The sequence below is a fragment of the Myripristis murdjan genome, chromosome 18 (genome assembly GCF_902150065.1).
Source record: "Myripristis murdjan chromosome 18, fMyrMur1.1, whole genome shotgun sequence".
Classification (NCBI taxonomy): Eukaryota; Metazoa; Chordata; class Actinopteri; order Holocentriformes; family Holocentridae; genus Myripristis; species Myripristis murdjan.
Window position 1 is genome coordinate 10,673,180 of NC_043997.1, and position 19,396 is coordinate 10,692,575.

Sequence of the window (19,396 nt, forward strand, 5' to 3'; positions counted from 1 at the left end):
CTGCCACTCTTGAGTGAGAGCTAGAGTGATGATGCTGGCTGTCAGCAGAATGAAGTTCATCCTGTGGGTGATGAGACAAAGAGGGAGAGTTGTGGCATGGAGAGGGTTAAACTGTTGTTTCAACTCAAACAACAAAAGTAAAAGAAATGTTTTCAATTTCTGTATGGTTGACAATGAATGCCCACCAAATGTCAGCCAAAGCTGTCAACCAAATTCATCTTTGGCAAACAAACCAGTGAGGGTCAGCTGCCCTGGCCAGTGCATGTTTGAGACTGTAATGCTGTAAAGTTTTGGTTATTTAAACAGCACCAGTCAAAAGTCTGGACACACCCTCTCGTTTAGTGGTTTTTCTTTCATTTTTATTGTATAAAAAATATTCTTATTTGTTTCCTACATTATTCCATAGTGTTCTTGCATAATTTTGATGTCTTCAGTATAAATCTATTGTACAATGTAGAAAATAATAAAATTCAAGAAAAACCGTTGAATGAGAAGCTGTGTCCAAACTTTTGACTGGCACTGTACATCTATCTATCTATCTATCTATCTATCTATCTATCTATCTATACATACACACACACACACACACACACACATATATATGTATATATGTATATGTGTGTGTGTGTGTGTGTGTGTGTGTGTGTGTGTGTATGTATGTATATATGTATGTATACACACACATGTATTTATAGATGATATTTTAAGAATATTTTTAAGAGTTAGTTCAGCTGTAGGAAGCCCATAATGAGGTCTAAATAAAATAATAATGAATTGTACGTGCATGAAATGTATTCTCACCTTCTTGGCATCAGTCAGGTCACAGTGGTCCAGTAAAGCTGCTGTGTGGAGGAAAGTGATCCCAAAATGATGTGCAGTCTCTACTAGAATCTCTTTTAATGTCTCTCCTTTTCACACCTCCAACACCCCCGCCCCCCACCCCGTTCTCTGTGTGTGTGTGTGTGTGTGCACGTGTGTGTGTCTGTCTTGAGGGCCAACAGCTACACAGCCAATCATAACACAGCAAAATTGCTTTTCACCATATTTGTACATATTGTGTGATCCCTACCATCAAATTAGTAAAGGGTAATACATCTGCACATGTAGGTACGAGTAACAAATGTTATTATTCGTATCGCCAAAGTTGTTTTCGTCTGCTCTGTTGGTCTTTTTGTGTGTCTGTGCTCCACTTAACCAGACTTTGATGAACAGAAAAATCAATAAAAATGAAAAATTAAGAGCTAGAGAGTAACTTCTCTAACCAACTACCTGCCAAATTCTAATAAATGAGGAAGTATGTTTTTGTGGTGAGCCATGTGTTGACCTATATGTTGCACCAGGGCCGTTGCAAGAACATAATATTTAAAATATTACAAAAAAAATTAATTGTACCATATAATATTAATATATTAAAATATTAAATATTAAAATATTACAGATTATAAACTGTGGGAAGTTTAGTTCTAATATTCGACATAGTCTCAAAAAATTACATTATTCATCGCCCAAACAAGCATTAAAAAAAAAAAAAAAATACAAGACCGTTACTAATTTTATATGTTTCTGATACGTGAATTCCTACAATTCATTTATACACTGTAAAAATAAAAACTTTAAAGTGCTGGCCAAAATATGATTTCTGAGTAAAATGAACACAAAAAAAAATTAATTGTACCATAAGCTACAGCAAAGTAATCGCTACAACACACTTTATTAAGTTTCATGCTAAAAGTTAAAATACATAAACTGCAACAACCTAACTAAGCTAAGCCAACTTAAAAATTATCTGAACAATAGATATTAAGTTGGTGCAACACAATTTGTTTGAAATTCATAGTATGTTAAACTAAAAATCTGAAGTTACCGGAACAAAAATCAGTTGAAATTCATAGGATGTAAAGCTAAAAATTTCAAGTTTTATGCATAGGAGAGATTAATTATCTGAACAAAAGATAATTAGTTGGCACAGCTGATTTTCCTCAAAACAACTCAGTAAGTTGCCTTGAAATGGGGAGTTCTCAACTTTTTCATTTTTGATGACTATAGCGACGGCCACAGCCACGCTCTGTGACAGTGGTTGTCAAACTGTTGCTTGGGACAACATGAGGTCCTTTCTAAGGGGTTTTTTCTGCTTTCTTTTGAAATATACTGAGTAGTTTGAAAACAATTTTCACCTCTCTGCATATTCAGCCTGAAACAGAGGGGTCACAAGTAGGTGTTGTTTTGTCTGTTTTAAGGGTTCCTGAGCCAAAAAGACTGAGAACCACTGCCCTGTTAAATGGCCTTTAGTGATAAAGGTTCCTTACAAGAACAACAAGTGTATTTCACATTCAACCATTTTTTTTTTTATTGTAACTTTGTCTGAAAAAATAAGCCTTTTGTACACAAACTCTGTTTCATGTCATCTCCTTCACCACATGCACAGTTGAACTTAATGCTTTAACCTTTTTTTTTTATTTTTATTTTTTGTTTGGATCCCCATTAGCTTCATGCAAAAACAGCAACAACAAAAATAAGCAATAATTTAAATCACACTGTATCAATAACACAAAAAGTCAAAAAAGAGTAAAACAACCCAAATGTAAAGATCAGTAAAAAAGTGAACTGACATATGAAAAAAAAAAAAAATAAAAAATAGGACTCAGAAAATATACTTTGTAAATATATATGCATTAACTCGCTCCTTTATGTGACAAAACACCCACAGACACACAAATAACGAAATAACGGAAATGAAATAGTGGAAACTACAGCACAGGTTCAAAAGACTGAGACAGCATTCAGGATATATGTAAGTTGAACACACTACACATCGAAATTGCGGGCATTTAGTTGAAATGGCCATTTGAACTGATGCACTTTGGGGGGAACAGGAGAAAAGCCTTCATTTCGTAGATCACATTCACTACAGGCCACCATGTTGAAGTGGAGAAGTGGCTGAAGTGCTTCAGAGCTGCTGTGAGGTTTATTTTTTTCTCTGACGGAGCCAAGTTAACCACTCCTATAGACTTCAAGTCATTAAGCTAAGCTAACACAAACGTTTATACAGACATGAAACTAATATTGAACATTTTGTCTCAGTCAGAAAAAAGGGTATTTTGCCCAAAATGTTGGACTATTCCTTTAATCATTACTCTTTACAATGTAATTATGACTAGGCAAATGGCTTTCTGATTATAATGTTAATGTTTATTAACAGGATTGTCAAACTTAATAAATACTAATATGGCTTGCCGCACCAAATTAGTCAAAAGAGCTAGGAAAAGGCAGCTTGGTAACAAAAGGTGCATCACACCAGTTTGGCTCACACAGTCGACTTTTAACGGCGTTTCACAGCAGAGATGATCAGGGGTTCAGAGTTTCTCTGATTCTGTGTAAGATGCGGGCTGAAGTATGGACGGAGCTCGCCTTTGAACGAACACGTGGTGAAAGAGAAGATGTGAGAGCGAGCCGTCATGTCATAGAAGGACACAAGGCCTTCCTCGTAATCCACAAACACGCCCACTTTCTGGGGTTTCTTTTTCAGAGACAGACGGATTGGCTGGGCTGTCATGGCTGCATACTGACTGTCATCATAATGTACAACCACCCAGTAACCGTCATCTGGATTCAGCGACAGTTTCCCCTTGCGGTTTGCATCGCCTCTTGCAACACCCAGATCCCACCCTGTCTTTTTACCCACTTCCACCTCCCAGTACGATTTCCCAGAGGTCAACCTGTTGAGGCCCAGGACGCTGCCGAAGAGCTCGAATCTCTCTGGAGCGTTGGGCACTCTCTGGATCTCGCCTCCGTCTCTCACTTCCTTCCCATCATCCGACAGAACGAGATTTGTGTGTGCAGTTTTTGGGTCCAGCTTTACATCCACTACAGTTGTGATACAGTCATAACACAAGACAAACACAACAGTGCTAATGTGAAAAATTATGACACATAAAATCAGTTTAACTGTTCTATACTTGTATAGATAATCATTTGAATCTTTAATGGGAAACACCAGCCTAAAAGACATTAACACTGTTTAAAACCTTGGAGTGATGAGTTACATCACATTTCTGGTGCCATATTGCTTTGTGGTGTTGGTTTTTGTTATTATGCAATTAATTAGTGTTAACTGTTGGGTTTCAGTGTCAACACCTAAAAATAAAAGTAGATTCCTTGTAGAATGAGTAATTTCGCCTTGTACATGGTTGAGTCATGGAGACAGAAAGAGTTTGAACAACTGATTTAACCATTTGAAAACCATTTGCACCCATTTGAAAAACAAACAAACAAACAAAACAACACCAGAAATGCAATGTAAGCCACCAATCCCACTGTTCAGGGTAGGAATTTCCATTTAAGGAAAGCAAATTCCAAGCACTCTTCAGGAAAATGTTTGACCGATGTCGAACATCCTTTTTTGATGACACTTTTGATTTAGATAAGGCTTTTATCTTTATGATGAACACCATGGATTTGCTTGGAACATCTGCCTTAGGCTTTACTCGATATACTACAATTTATCATGTTTTACCCCATTTTGATATTTGTTTAATGTCATGAAGCACAAACCTGCAAATTTGGGAATCCTCTTGAGTTCTGTGGAAATACAAACGCATCATTAAATTAAACTAATTAATTAAAACTAATGAATACATTAGGTTCAAACTATAGTAAAGCCAGCGACTTACCAACAGAGGAGAGCTTCTCCAGTTCTTCTTGTATTTGCTCCATCATGGTTGATGTTATAGTTCTCAGGGTACCGAAGGAGAAGAATGTATCCACACCTAGCTTTTTCCAGTCTTTGAGGTCATCCAGGCCCGTTACAGAAAGAGAACCCTGTGTGTATGGGTGTACAAGGGAGTGTGTGAGTGTATGCATAGCAAATCACATCGTCCAATGTAGAAAGAGGAACATAAAAGAACCAGAGAGGGGCAACAGATATCATTCATCATTTTGACTCTGTAGCCTCACCTGAACATCAGAGTTTCTGTCCAACTCAGCGATGGCATTTTTCAGTTTGTTGATCTCTTTCTGCAGCTCTTGGATCAGGTGTTTTGCCTCTCTCTTTGCTCTTTGTCTCCTGACAAACAACATATGCAATGTTAGCAATGTTAAAATATTAAAATATTCAATCTACTTTGTTGCCGAGTCTAAGGATGGCCACGTTCACCTGGAAGAAGACCTGCAGAGGTTGAAGCTGGTTGGTTATTTAACTCTTTGTGCAGTCATGGTAGACGAAAGGCTTTTAAACAAAACTGCCAAAAATGAGCACCAGCGTTTTTGAAAGACACTCATCCTTTGAGCACACCAGTAATTATCTCTCCTGATGATCACAAAATCTCTTGGACTGCCATGAAATTTGATGAGCACTTTAACACTCCCCTTTGTTGTGACGCCCCTAACCCCTGATGCTCAGCAGCAGTCGGCATCCACTCTGGTAACAAAAGGTAGCATAGAAGAACTGGTCCATAATATCAAATCATTGCATGGGTCATGTTTCTAAATAACAACATAGAACAATCAAATAATAGATTGGATTTTATCGATGTAAAGACACAAAAAACAATGCATCTCTATCGCAAAATTGTATCTATTCAAGGCTGCTCTGCAGATGCAAATCGCTTAATCTTCCCATCCCTACCCTGCAGGATTAATTATGGGCTGTAGACAGTCATGTAATACGTTGACTATGGAGTTGAGACATTGGTGGTGAAAAAATCAGCATGTGCACAGCATTGCAAAGGGGTGCAATGTGTTACTAATGTATCAGTTTACATTAAATGGCATTAATAAAAACTTTGCTCAAAACAAGGAGCTACACGGGAAATGTACCCCCTAACCCAGGAGGTGTTAGTGCTGTATCTGCTCTGCTGGATGCGTAGTTGTTTCCCCAGCAAAGCGAGGGCATTTTTAATTGACGTACATTCATTCTCTATGCCTAACCATAACCTTAAGCTAACTTGCCCTGATTTGCTGGGGAAAAAAATGGCCTGCTGGACCAACCTCTCCTCCAGAGGTTGAAGGGCCCTCTCTCGAGCCTCCTCCACAGCCGTCATCACCTCCGAAAACACAGCGTTGATCTCCAGCCACTCACGGTCCAAGCTGCCCTAAAAACATTGATGCAAGAATCAAATCATATTCACTCAAATGCAGAATAAAACTCAACCTTTGAAAAAAATAATATATGTGTACCTGCTGCAACTCACCTTGCAGGCTTTCACAGCCACTCTTATTTCGTCCACCTTCTGCTCTCTCATCTGAATTTTTTGCCGTAACTCAGCTTTGATTTTCCCTTGTCTTGCCTTGAATGAACACACACACACAAGCAGCACTGTAAGTCAACAGCGGTGAACACAGTATAACCAGGACTGAGAGGTGGGTTTAAACCTCTCAGATGTTGTAGGACTTAAAGAGTATGTTGAATGAATAAAATGAAATTACATAAAACATGGTGCACCTCAGAGTTCCCATGTAAGCTATAAAACAATGAAACAGGCAAGTATCACTGTCATTTTCATATTCAGCCTTGAAATCTTTTCTTCAATGAAGTGAAAAAATCTCAAGAAAATCAGAATTTTCTTTAGTTGTGTCATGTTCTGGATGCTGATGTGCTGATCTGTTTTATTCTGCCTCATTCCAACACATTTATACTTATTAAATTGTTTCAAATGGTCAGTTGTTGGAAGAAAAAGAAAATTTTAAGGTTGAATATGAGACTAAATGACTAGTTAAGGGTTAAGAGGATGGTTGATCGTTATGGATCAAACATTTGGTGGCATTTGTATTAGTGCAGTACCAGAGGGGTGGGGTTAAAATATCAGAATAGGGAGCTAGGTGAGTGATTAGTGACAAAATTGTGGTGTTTCTGTGCTCTTAAAATTTCTCTTTATGTGCATGAGACCTCAGTAGGTTTATCTATGTATCAGAAAATGGGTTCTAGTACCTGTGAGAATTTTTGATCTTCCTTGTCCTCCTTTTGTGGTTGAACTCTTGTTTCCTGGTACGAAGTCGTTGGTGGTTTCCAAGCCAGCTGGTCCGCCTGAAAGATGTCAAGCACACACTGCATGCTGGCCTCAACTGGTAACTAACAGCAGGCCTAAAATAAATCCTTTTCAAACTGATAATGACAGAAATGAACAATGACTAAAATTCAATTACGTCAAACATGGTGCACCTCACAGTTTCCGCAAAGGTTATAAAAGAACATATTTATCAACATATTTATCAATAGTTTCAGATTTTAAGACTGAATATGAAACTAAATGACTAGTGAAGATGGAGAATCATTGCAGTGTGAGAATAAATTAGGTTTACATGCTATCTGAAGAAATGCGTTTAAACAAGCATGGCATTCTTTTTCTACCTGCAAACCCTGGGAGAAGTCAAGCCTCTGACACACGGCCTCCAGCTCTGTGGCCCTCCGGGGGGCGCCGCATGAAGAATTATCATTCAACCTGGGTGCTGTAGAGAAAGAAGACTGTCACCACCAACCATAGCTGCCTCATTTTTGTAAGCATCATGCTATCATCTGTTCAGAATTAACAGTAATGCCACATACATGATGCTGACTTGATCTTTAATGCCGCTGCAGCTGAAGGAGTAGTTCGGGTGTCGCTGCTTGGTAGCATGCTCAGCTGGAGAAAAAGTGAGAGTTAATGTTTGTGTTTCACTGGAGAATCATATATATATCAACAAAAATAACTTGCAAAGATCATTTCTGTTGTGTAAGCAATATTAAATAATCATTTAACTTAAATCAGTGGCTCTCAAACGTTTTCTCTTAAAGAATGAATCAACACCAGCAGTTAACCTCTCCTGCACTGCCCTCTAGTGGCTGCACTTTTGGACACAATCTCAATCACTGGTGTGGTTGCAATGCCTTTTCTTCTGTCTGAACTTACCTCTCTTTTGAGGTCCTGAAAAACGTCCCGTTGCTGCACCTTCTGCCACTGGTTCCCCCAGTGGTACTGTTCGCTCTCCGGGATCCTTACCCCCTTTGGCGTGCATCCCATCTTCCCCTGGTGGATTCTCAGGCCCTGATAGCTCGTCACCTTGGACCAGCCACAGTGACAAACCTGAAGGCTGTCATATGAGAAGTCCACTGCATCTATTTGAAGCACAAATGGTATGTCTTTTAAAAACAAAGCTAAAAACCTGAAGTTCATCATTTAAAGAAACAGTTCGCCTCAACATGAAAAGTCAGACATGAAATCCAGAGTGTTACTGAACAAAACTAAATGAACACATGGTAAGTTAGTCCAGGTAAATAAACAGGGCCATTTTGTTTCAACTGTAATCTATCTATCTACTTTCTCAACAGAGCTTGTGCAGTATAATATATTTTTTGGTAGCAAAAGTCAATATTTCCTATATTTTCCTCACTGACAATACTCCATAAGTCAATAACTAACAAACATGATGCTGCACCAGCTGTTTGAGGAAATATGATGACCATAGTAGGCATTAGGCTTTTTTTTTTTTTTTTTTTTTTTTTTTTTTTTTTTTTTTTTGTACTGGAATGTCTAACATACTCTGGGTATCATTTTAATTCAGGTCAGTGCAGGGGTTTGTGAGCTTCTCCAGCCTAAATAATTAAATAGTGAGAACACTTATGACAAATTAGTGATCAAGGCTACATTGAGTTCCCATGCAACATTAGTTAAAGAAACTTTTTTTAAAATGTATTTTTTTATTGTTTTCCCACTGCAGAAAGATCACATACAAAAAACAAGAGATAGAAACTAAGTTTTTATATTAAAAAAAAAAAGGTTATTAGCTGAAAGATAAAAGCAGATTTACACTAAGTATATTACTGGTTTCATAGTAATTATGAGCAAGTAATTATTATCAAGGCTCAGGGTGATGGACAGGTCAGTGTGAATGCATACCTATGCATACTTTACTTTAGACTTTACTGGAAAACCTCATTTTGTGCACACTCGGGAAGATGGCGCACGCTCGGCTGCAACAGCGCAGGATCCTAAAGTATGCATGCCTATGATTTGTTACTGCTTTGTAAATAAATGTGTTGATGCTGACCCAATACTAGGAATATCTGGAATAATTACAATAATGTGCCTTAACGAATCCTCAGTGTGACTGTGCACAAGTGTTACTGTCTCGAAACAAGTTCTTACAGCTAAAAAGAGTCTCTGAGAGTCATTTAGCTTGATGTGCATGTAAAATAACTAACTTTAAGATTTACTAAGTAATTAAGAAAAAAAGACAAGGATTCTTCAAATAATCTTGATAATCTGGCCAAAGACTTTATAACATTGCCGTGGTTAGATCGGGAGTTTTTGTGGTGTAATTACTGACTCTGAGGATGCAAAATAAGAAATCCTAAAGTTTTACAACAAGCAGGATGTGGTGTGTGTACTCACTGTCTTTGATCGGGGTGTACATATCCAACCATGGGTCCGATAGTTTGGGCTTAAGTCCTTGATTTCCGAAGAGGTACTGGTCGCTCTGTGGGATCCTCATCCCCTGCGGTGTGCATCCCTTCTTCCCCTGGTGGGTTCTCAGGCCCTGGTAGCTCGTCACCTTGGACCAGCCACAGTGGCATTGCTGGAGGCTCATGTCAGCTGAGGTTTCAAACGTCTGTTCAAGACAAAATAATAACCAATAAATCAGTGAATCTTCTTGATAATGAGTGTTTTGCTTGTTTTGACAGTGTCTGATACAGTTTGTGCCAGAAGCTACCCTTCCAAAATGTGCTCCCTTATGCAACACTGATGTGAATTCTTATTTATTATCTGGAAAAGGAAAGGAAAAGGATTTTTTTTTTTTTTTTTTTGTTATCAGCATCCACAAGCCTGGAGCCTGAGGACGCCGGTACACATACTGAGGTCTAGATACTGACAGGGTCAAGCCTCCTCTTTCTTTTTTCTGTATCTTGTATCCGTGAGGTATCACTTCTTCTCACTTGAGAAACGTGAGTCTGACAAACAGGACAGGCCAGCCTTTTATCATCGGAAGAAAACCTGCATTTTATGATTTGTCTCAGTCAGTCTATTTCATACAAAGTCTGTCCCAAAAGCTATCTATCTATCTATCTATCTATCTATCTATCTATCTATCTATCTATCTATCTATCTGTCTGTCTGTCTGTTATTTATTAATTTATTTATGTTTTTGTTTGTTTGTTTGATCCTGCTCTTAAATAAATACTAATGAGTCATATTAATTGGTAGGCTGTTAAGTGACCAGTCGCCACCTAGCGGTTGAAATAAAACATAACATTGGGCGAAACCTGAGCAGATTCGCTTGATTACTTTCCAAAACGAGGGCAAACAAGCCATGAGCAACATGACAAAAAAAGCAATAAATTAGTAAAAAGTTGCAAAACAATGACCCAAAAATTAACCTCTCCCACCAAAAAATAAAAGTAAAAACAAAACAAAATAAAGCAAAGAGATTACCTGAAATTAAGCAACGAAAAAGTCCCAATAAATGAATAAAATAAAACGTTTTTAAATAAATATAGTTTTTTTTTTTAACTCTTTTTTATTTTTTTAAATCATTTTTTGCAATATAATTTTCTTTCTTTCTGTCTGTCTTTCTGTCGTTCTTTAAATTTTCCAGGTCATATTCTTTAATTCAGACCTTTGTTTAATCAGGGATGGCCACAGCATAACATAACATATAAGTACATATAAAGTAAGTACATATTAAAAAAAAACTGTAATAATAAAATGCAATAAAAACAAACAAACAAAAAATGTTATAAGAATGCAATGCAAAAATAACAGCAGCTGCAAAAATAAATAAATAAATGAATGAATGAATGAATGAATAAATAAATAAATAAAGAAAGAAAGAAAGAAAGAAAGAAAGAAAGAAAGAAGGAAGGAAGGAAAGAAATAGATCTAATAAAACAATAAAATTATTAATGGATGCACGTAACAATTGCAAGCTTTTGCTGATTTCTTGATAATTTTCGGGTCGCTCCTTGCTCAGTGGCTCATTGCCCTTTTCCAAATGTTTTTAAATAAATCAAGCCTCTTTGCTCGGCTTTCAAAGGGTTAAAAAACAACAATGAGTCAGATGTTCAGCACTTTGTACTGCTGCGTTTCCTGGACTTTGCACACGCCAGGCGTGGGTGCGCTCCGGCGACTCTAACGCCGTGCACCCGCAGATGTTGACCAGGTGCAGATCGCCCTCTATCGGTAGAAATGAGCACCCTGAGCCCCGGCTGGCACACAGGACGAGGTGGCCGAGTGGTTAAGGCGATGGACTGCTAATCCATTGTGCTCTGCACGCGTGGGTTCGAATCCCATCCTCGTCGGCGAGATCTTTTCACGCGCCAGTGACGAGGTGTTGGTAGTACTAAACCTCTGCTTCAGGTCAGCCGCGCACACACATTTGACTAAGTGCCTATCAGCACGCTTTTACCTTTGCGCCGCATTCAACTCACCTCAGAGACACCGTAAATACGAGTGCCAACTGAAACACACACACACACACACACACACACACACACACACACACACACACACACACACACACACACAGGGCACTGACTCCGCCCCGCCCATCCCTTGTTTTGGCATTTAATGCCACACGGCAGAGTTGTGTTGATTAAATGAAGTATCACGAGTTTGGTACAAACCGCAGCACTCCCATGGAAATACTTACGCAAGTCTGAATCACTGATAATTACCGCTTAATATAGAATGTCTTAAAAACAAACAAACAAACAAACAAACAAACGAACGAACGAACAAACGAACAACAAAAAAGAAAAGAAAAAAGTTCTGCTATTGCTGAAACCAGTCTTCAAATGTAATTTGTTAAATTTGTTTAATTTCTTTCGGTTAACATTGTGTTCCAATAGGCTTTAGGAATATATAGACCTACGTGTGTGTATATATATGCATATATATGTTTTCCAAATTTTGTCCTACAATCCTTCAGCCCTCACTCGCGGTAATAACAGTTTCCTACCTGTGGCACCCCCGTTGAAAAAACAAGAAGAACAGTTCACGGTGTTGGTTATTGTTTTCCTCTCAGCAGGGGTGACTGGTTGTCAGTGATGTGTTTCATATAATCTTGCCCCGCGTCGTGCTGCACGCTGGCATGAATAGCGACAAATAAAGGCAGCAAAGGAAATGAGACTAAAAAAGTACAGTACCTTAAAGTCAGTGTCCCGTGGCTCCTCTGTGCGATCTGTCTCCTGTTTCCTCTCTCTGTTTACTTTATGAGCATTGTCCCGCTTTCAGTTTCATTTCTGCCTCAGGCATCAATCAGCCCCACCTCCATCGCACGGTGATACTGTACGACCTGATGTCTACAGGTAAAAGTTCATTGGTGTATATATTGAAAAAAAATTATACATATAATTTTGATTTTTATTATATTATTTATTTATATTATTTATTATATGTAGACCTGTTCTTTCTACTGTACTGTAAACGATGATGATCTACCAATATGCTGTACACATAATAATTAATACAATGGTACCAAAACAGTATAGAGTTTGTATTATAGTCTCTCTCTCTCTCTCTCTCTCTCTCTCTCTCTCACACACACACACACACACACACACACACACTCAAAATGTGTCACACCCACTGACAAACAAATACTGGCTGCTCTATCAGATGCTGTCCTGCAGCATGCAGAGAAGGAAGTGGCTGGTGAAAGAAAAAGTTGAGCTTATCGACAAAGAAATGAAGAGACAAAGTTACCACAATGAGGTACAACAGGATGTGGAGGTGCACCACAGAGGAGAGAGAGAGAGACAGAGAGGCAGGAAGAGAGAGAGAGAGAGAGAGAGAGAGAGAGAGAGAGAGAGAGAGAGAGAGAGGAAGAGTGAGACAGAGAGGCAGGAAGAGAGAGAGAGAGAGAGAGAGAGAGAGAGAGAGAGAGAAAATCTCAGGTACAGTTAATACATTTATCTGGCATTGTTTCCCACAGTGATTGTAATAGCAGATTACAATAAAGTACAAAAACTATACAACTGCTCGAGTGGCAGTGATGTCACTTCCTGTGACGAGTAGAGCACCAGCAGAGACTTATCTTACATGCACACATTCATCCAAGAGCAGCCATGTGAACTTGTGCACTCACAAATAAAGATCACAAAATGTATTGCATGAGAGCAGAGGGCACTTCCACTTGATTTTTATGACCTCACCACCTTTCCTGTGGCTCCACCCTTAGGTCAAAATATCAGCTTTGATATTGCAAAATCCACTCTGACGAAATTTGGAAAGCACATTCATGCTACCTCGAGGATGAACCCTGTCATGACCTTTCCTCTAGTGCCACCTTCTGACCAAAATGTACTAACTCCATTCTCCCACTGCTTGCACATCCATACCACCAGTGGGCTCATGCTTGTTTTCTTACATGTACATACTGTATATCAGTTACACATATATGTTCTACATATCCAGAGGTCCAGTGGGAGGGTCTATATTAATGGATGAATGAATAAATGGGTGAATGAATGAAGTTTTATTATTGTCACACAGAGCCTGCAAGGGCTTATAAGACACAATTTAAGCAAACCAGGAGCAGACTACAGCACATACATTGTCAAATACTGGAAAAAAAAGAAAATAAAGAAACAACTAAAGCATCTTTCACCTTTGCAACAGAACTCCTGTATCACAATCAAAAGCTTACTATCATATGTATTATAAATTATAATAAGTACCAAATAAACCAGTTTTTGCTCATTTGAATTCTGAATACCAGAACATTTCAGGGTTTTGTTGAACAATTTCATGGGACAATAATTTTACTGAGGCATCATAATTTGTAAATTACAAAAGAAAATGAGTCACTTTCCACCCAGATCACACAGCTCACACAGTTGTTTTTCCTCCATAGTACACAGTATTTATATACAAGTAGATATATGTTTGACTCATATATGACTATTTATGTAACATATGACAGCGTTTCTCTGGTATAGGGGCATATACAGGATCTTTCTACATGAGAATTATGTATGGAATGTGAGTCCTTGATAAAGATGAAAAGTGAAGGATGGCAGTGGAAGGATAGTTTTATTACACATCGTATAGTGCACCAGCACTCACACAACACACCAGTAGCACACCTGCAAAACACACACACGTTCCTCATTACACGAAGAATCCTTAACGGTGTTAAGAGATGATCAGAGGTTCAGAGTTTCTCTTTTTCTGTCTAAGATGCGGGCTGAGGTATGGACGGAGCTCGCCTTTGAACGAACACCCGGTGAAAGAGAAGATGTGAGAGCCAGCCTTCACGTCATAGAAGGACACAAGGCCTTCCTCGTAATCCACAAACACTCCCACCTTCTTGGGTTTCTTTTTCAGGGAAAGGTTAATCGGAGGAACGGTCATTGCTGCATACTGACTGTCATCATAATGTACAGCCACCCAGTAACCGTCATCTGGATTCAGCAACACTTCCCCCTTTCGATTTGCATCGCCTCTTGCAACACCCAGCTCCCATCCTGTCTTTTTACCCACTTCCACCTCCCAGTATGATTTCCCAGAGGTCAACCTGTTGAGGCCCAGGACGCTGCCGAAGAGGTCGAATCTCTCCGGACCATCGGGAACTTTCTGGACCTTTTCTCCATCTTTCACTTCCTTCCCATCGTCAGATACAATAAAACGTGTGTGTGCGGTGGTTGGGTCCAGCTTTACATCCACTGCAAATCATACATGGAAATAATCAGATTGACTCTAAAGACCACAGGATATCACCGTCACAGTGCATTCAGAGTAAAAGTGTACAACCCACCTGCATACTTGGTAACCCTCTTCAGTTCTGTGAAGAGAATTACAAAAGAAGTAGGTACTTTAGGCTTTGCAAATACATTTAATACAATTTAGGGATGTATTTATGTTTACCGTTAAATCTTACCAACAGAGGTCAGCTTCTCCAACTCCTGCTGAATTTTTTCCATCATGGTTGTTATGTTTTCTCTCATGGTGCCAAAGGAAAATGATGTATCAAGAGTTTCCTGGGTCCAGTCTCTGCCATCACTCATATTTGAAATGCATGGGTAATTCTAAGAGCGAGAGAGATAGAGAAGGACAGACAGACAGATAAACAGAAGGGCAAAAAACACAAAGAAACTAACTTGGATCCCTTGCTTTAGGCATGAGGTTTCACTGTGTGTGAACATGTGCCTGTGTATGCGTTCGTGTGTTTGTGTGCATGTTGGGACGGAAATAAGCCCACACCACCATACCACTGCTTTTAAGTATTAGTGTGACTTCTGTACACAAGTTGACACAGCACACCTTTTCAGTCTGTCCCAGCGTCTTTGTTAGAAGGTGGCAGTTTTCTTCTCACCTGCAGAAAAACGACATGATCGTCCACAGCTGATATGGCGTCCAGCTTGGAGACGGTCTTTGTGAGCTCGCTGAGCTCCGCTGTCACCTGCTCTGTGATTTTGTTCGCCTTCGTCTCCACGACGTCTCTCCTTTCCTGCAGCGGCTGGAGAACTTTCTTCTGAAATTCCTCGACAATCACTAACAAAGCTGTGAACACATTATCGACCTCCCACCACTCATTGTCCAGTCTTTCCTAAAAATGGGAGAAAATCCAGCATTAGCCACTTGTTGAATTGGACTTTGCTTGCATTGGCTCAATTGGCTTGAAGAAGGCAGTACTCCCAAGTCTTCATGGTAAACTTGTCTTCCAACAATGGCAGCTGCTGTATCTCTGATCTAACAGAAACAATTGGGTCCGTAATATTACAATTTTAAAAAGTAAAATCAAAAGTTCGGATTAAAAAGCTCACACTTGCTGTTGTATAATCCATTCTCTGGTATCCAGTCATAAACACGTGTATTTTTGCTCAAATATTGCTGCAAAAACCACTTTGGCAAGATCCTCTCATGCATGGGAAAAGTTACTTAGACAGACACACACACTTGATGACTGCCCATGAGAGGATTTTAAGGAAGTGGTCTTTGCCGCAATATTTGAGCGAAAATACATGTATTTGGGAAATATTGAGTTTTACGACTGGATACCAGAGACTTGGCTTATCCAGCACATTTGATAGCATTTTGCTGTTGTAAAATTGTTAAACTAAGGCCCCAATTTTTTTTCCACTGGATCAGAGATGGCAGGCGTCTTTGGAATATGAGTTTACAGTGACAACACACTGTCATTCTCTGGTTGTCAAGTACTGTGGCTTTCGTGATTGATACCAACAACAAAGGCAACCTTTGGCATCAGGCAACAAAACAGAAACTGGACACGGTCTTGGTCATCCATGAAGGGTGTTGCTGGATCCAGGATTCCAACTTGGCTCTTGTGTGTGAAGGTCTTGTGCCCACCATCCACCCCAACTACCTCCTTTCGCTGACTTTCTCACACTCAAAACTCTGTTCCCTGCATTTCATACTGATGCCATTTGCTTTGCTATAAGATGCCAAAAGTGTGCCCACAGTGGGTTTTTGATATGAAAAATATACATTACAGGTAAAATCTTTCTTTAAGTGACTGGACAGCAATCCTTTTGCAATTGTCCACATAAAACGAAGGTGTAGATTGAAAGCCAATTGCTCATGAGTCACATGTAACCCCATCCAATAGTCATTTCCAGTGGCCCTTAACATCACTGGGCCCATCCTGTCAAATAAAACTTGGAGGGCTAACACACTGGCATAAAAACTGGCATTAAAAAACAATGACTGACCTGAGGACGTTGTTCCAACTAAAGGCAAGATTACTATGCCACCTGTCTGATTTTTCTGAAACTTGGAGGGAAGATGAATCTTGCACTTCTGTTGCACATCATTTGTGGAGGGCAACATGTGTCCATGTCTGACACATCCCGCCATGTTGGTGACAAAGACTCTCTTCTGGTTTTGAGCTTGACTTGGACTTGGCCGCTCTTCCAGTCCTATCAGGATTTGTACGATCTTGTATTATCAGGACGTTAGAATGTCTCTCATACAACTTACCATGAAAAACTCCAGAGATTTGCGGATCTCCTCCACCTTCGTCTCTCTTTCCCATATTTTCTGCTCCAACTCTGTCTTGGTGTTGTTGAGCTGAGCCTGCAGCAGACATAAATGCTAGTCAGTACTTAGACTTATTTTCCATGATAGGTGCTGTAATCTAAAACCACTGTTCATTCCACACCAATAAAACCATATGAAGTCATATCACTGTGCTTCTGGTATATGGCTTTATATCAGATTGCTGTCTATTTGCATTTTTTGGAGGGTGCGTTTGTAATTTCATTCACTTACATGATGCATTATATCTAATATACAGTAATGCAGCAAAATACTCATTACTTTTTAGACTTCAGCAGCAGCAAGAAAATAATTATTACTCTCACATGCCCTTCCATTATTGCCTGACCTTTTGCATAGTCCACTCCTATGTGTTACTTCACCTTCTTCATAGTCCACTCTGCCTCCACAGTGACAACGTCCTGGCCTGCTTCCACACAGAGCACGCAGATGCATCGTTGCAGTTTCCTGCAGTACAGCTCTAGGGGGCGCCCATGAGTAGGACAGGCCCTGTCATGCAAGTTCCCCACAGGATCCACCAACTTGTGGCCCCTCTGCACTGTGGATGTAAAATGGGGCTCCAGGTGGATGAAACAATATGAAGCAGGGCACACAAGGCAGGACTTCTGAGCTCTGAGCTTTTTCCCATGGCAAGCGTCACAGGCCACCTCGCCGGGCGCCCCGGTGTAGAAGCTCTCCTTGGTTGTTTCCACCTGCTGGATGAGGTCCCTCAGGACAATATTCACTTCCGGAGCTTTACTAAGATGCTGCTTGCACAGTGGGCACATCGCAAGATTGAGGTCCAGGTTGCGTTGCAGGCAGGACTTGCAAAATGAGTGGCCACAAGGTGTAGTGACAGGCTCGGTGAACACATCCAGGCAGATGGAGCAGAGTAGATGCTGCCCCATTGCGACAGGAAAGTCAGATGATGCAGAAGAAGACGCCATTTCTGCTTGAACAGAGTAGTGTGAGGTGAAACTGAAGCAATTCAAGAAAGCTGACTGTTTTGTTGCGTAGTAAAAAGCTAAAGTGACTGATGATAAACACCGATCTTTTGAACTGTGAATGTTTCAACTCGAGTAACTACTATATGCTTTGCAATTACCAAATGTGTAACTGGCACTAACTTCCTTGTTCAGTAAGCTTGCTCTCTACTGTAAATAATGTCCTAAAGCCCATTATTTCCTGCATCTAGGAAACACACCTGCAATGAAGCTTACGCAAAGCAACAACAAGTAAGATTTAACTGGCTCAACACAAATGAACACATGTCTGTGAGGTTTGATAGAGTTGTTCATCACCACCACTGAGTCAGAGGTTTTATCACAGTTCTTGACAAAAGTGACAAACAATAACTTATTATTATAAATACCCTACTTTAATTTCTATTACTTAATAATAACACTTTTGAGCCTAGATTAAAAAATTGCACACAATTATTAGCTTGTCATTCTTTTGTCATTACCATTGGAAACCAATCTTAAATAATGGCATTAATACCTATTTACACATGATCAGGAATTTAAAAAAAAAAAAAAAAAATGGGATATGTTTTTTCCAGTACCTTGCAGTTGTTGAGGTTTTCTCTCTTGTCTTCTCACGATATGTTTCTTTCCGAATTCCTTCTTTTTTTCTCTTTTGGAAATTAGATTCTCTTGAAAACTCTGCCAGGCGCTTCCCCTTTCAGCTCCTCTTCGCTGCGGTAAGTTCTGTTTCTCTGGAAAACGCCGTCCGTCAAACCTTTTTTTTCTAAATTGTGCAAGATGGCAGCGGACGGAGCGGCTTAGTGATGTGGGTGTATGTGGGTGTGTGTGTGTGTGTGGGTGTGTGTGTGTGTGTGTGCGCGCGCGCGCGCGCGCGTGTGTGTGCGCCTGGGTTTCTGTGGGTGTGCCACACTCTGAACAAGTTCACACAGAACACCTGCTGGACCTGCCACATCACTTCACAATAAAAATAATTAACTCTTCTGTTTACAGCCCTGCCTCTGACGTTTACGTGACTGGCAAGCCACAAATTAATTACTTAATTACGTAGTGTTCATTTTTTGACATAAAAGCGTAACAACAAGGAAGCTTTTAATATGACTTTATTTTTTTTTTTTTTTTAGCTTGTTATTATTTTTAATTGATTTTTGGTTCAAAATGTAGGCTGTTTTTTGTGCACGTCAGGTGTTGCATTTCAAAATTTATTCAAATTATTATTTGTTCATTTGTTCTAAATATATATGTACACACACACACACACACACACACACACACACACACACACACACACACACACACACACATATAGCTATGTGTCAATCTATATATCATATAATAATATAATTACTATTATTATTATTGCTATCATTATTATTATTATTATGAGTAGCAGTGGTGCCAGTAGTAGTGGTATATTCTGTAGGATTATTTGTCTAACGTCTTTAT

General features: G+C 39.5%; 1 protein-coding gene and 1 non-coding gene across 2 annotated transcripts; one reads left to right on the top strand and one right to left on the bottom strand.

Annotated features, from left to right (window-relative positions):
• Positions 1-2,614: 2,614 nt before the first annotated feature.
• Positions 2,615-18,592, bottom strand: LOC115376213 (uncharacterized). The gene is made up of 19 exons (XM_030075705.1): positions 18,532-18,592; positions 17,351-17,916; positions 16,911-17,006; positions 15,286-15,519; positions 14,851-14,998; positions 14,728-14,754; positions 14,108-14,635; positions 12,116-12,177; positions 9,366-9,582; positions 7,884-8,089; positions 7,541-7,616; positions 7,346-7,443; positions 6,926-7,021; positions 6,189-6,284; positions 5,986-6,089; positions 4,954-5,062; positions 4,671-4,818; positions 4,552-4,578; positions 2,615-3,864 (listed from the first exon to the last, which is right to left on the bottom strand). The coding sequence occupies exons 2-19, from the start codon at positions 17,912-17,914 to the stop codon at positions 3,320-3,322; spliced, it is 3,381 nt and encodes a 1,126-aa protein (XP_029931565.1). The 5' UTR covers positions 17,915-17,916; positions 18,532-18,592; the 3' UTR covers positions 2,615-3,319.
• Positions 11,188-11,269, top strand: trnas-gcu (transfer RNA serine (anticodon GCU)). The gene has a single exon. It is a non-coding gene; the product is annotated as a tRNA-Ser (tRNA).
• Positions 18,593-19,396: the final 804 nt, after the last annotated feature.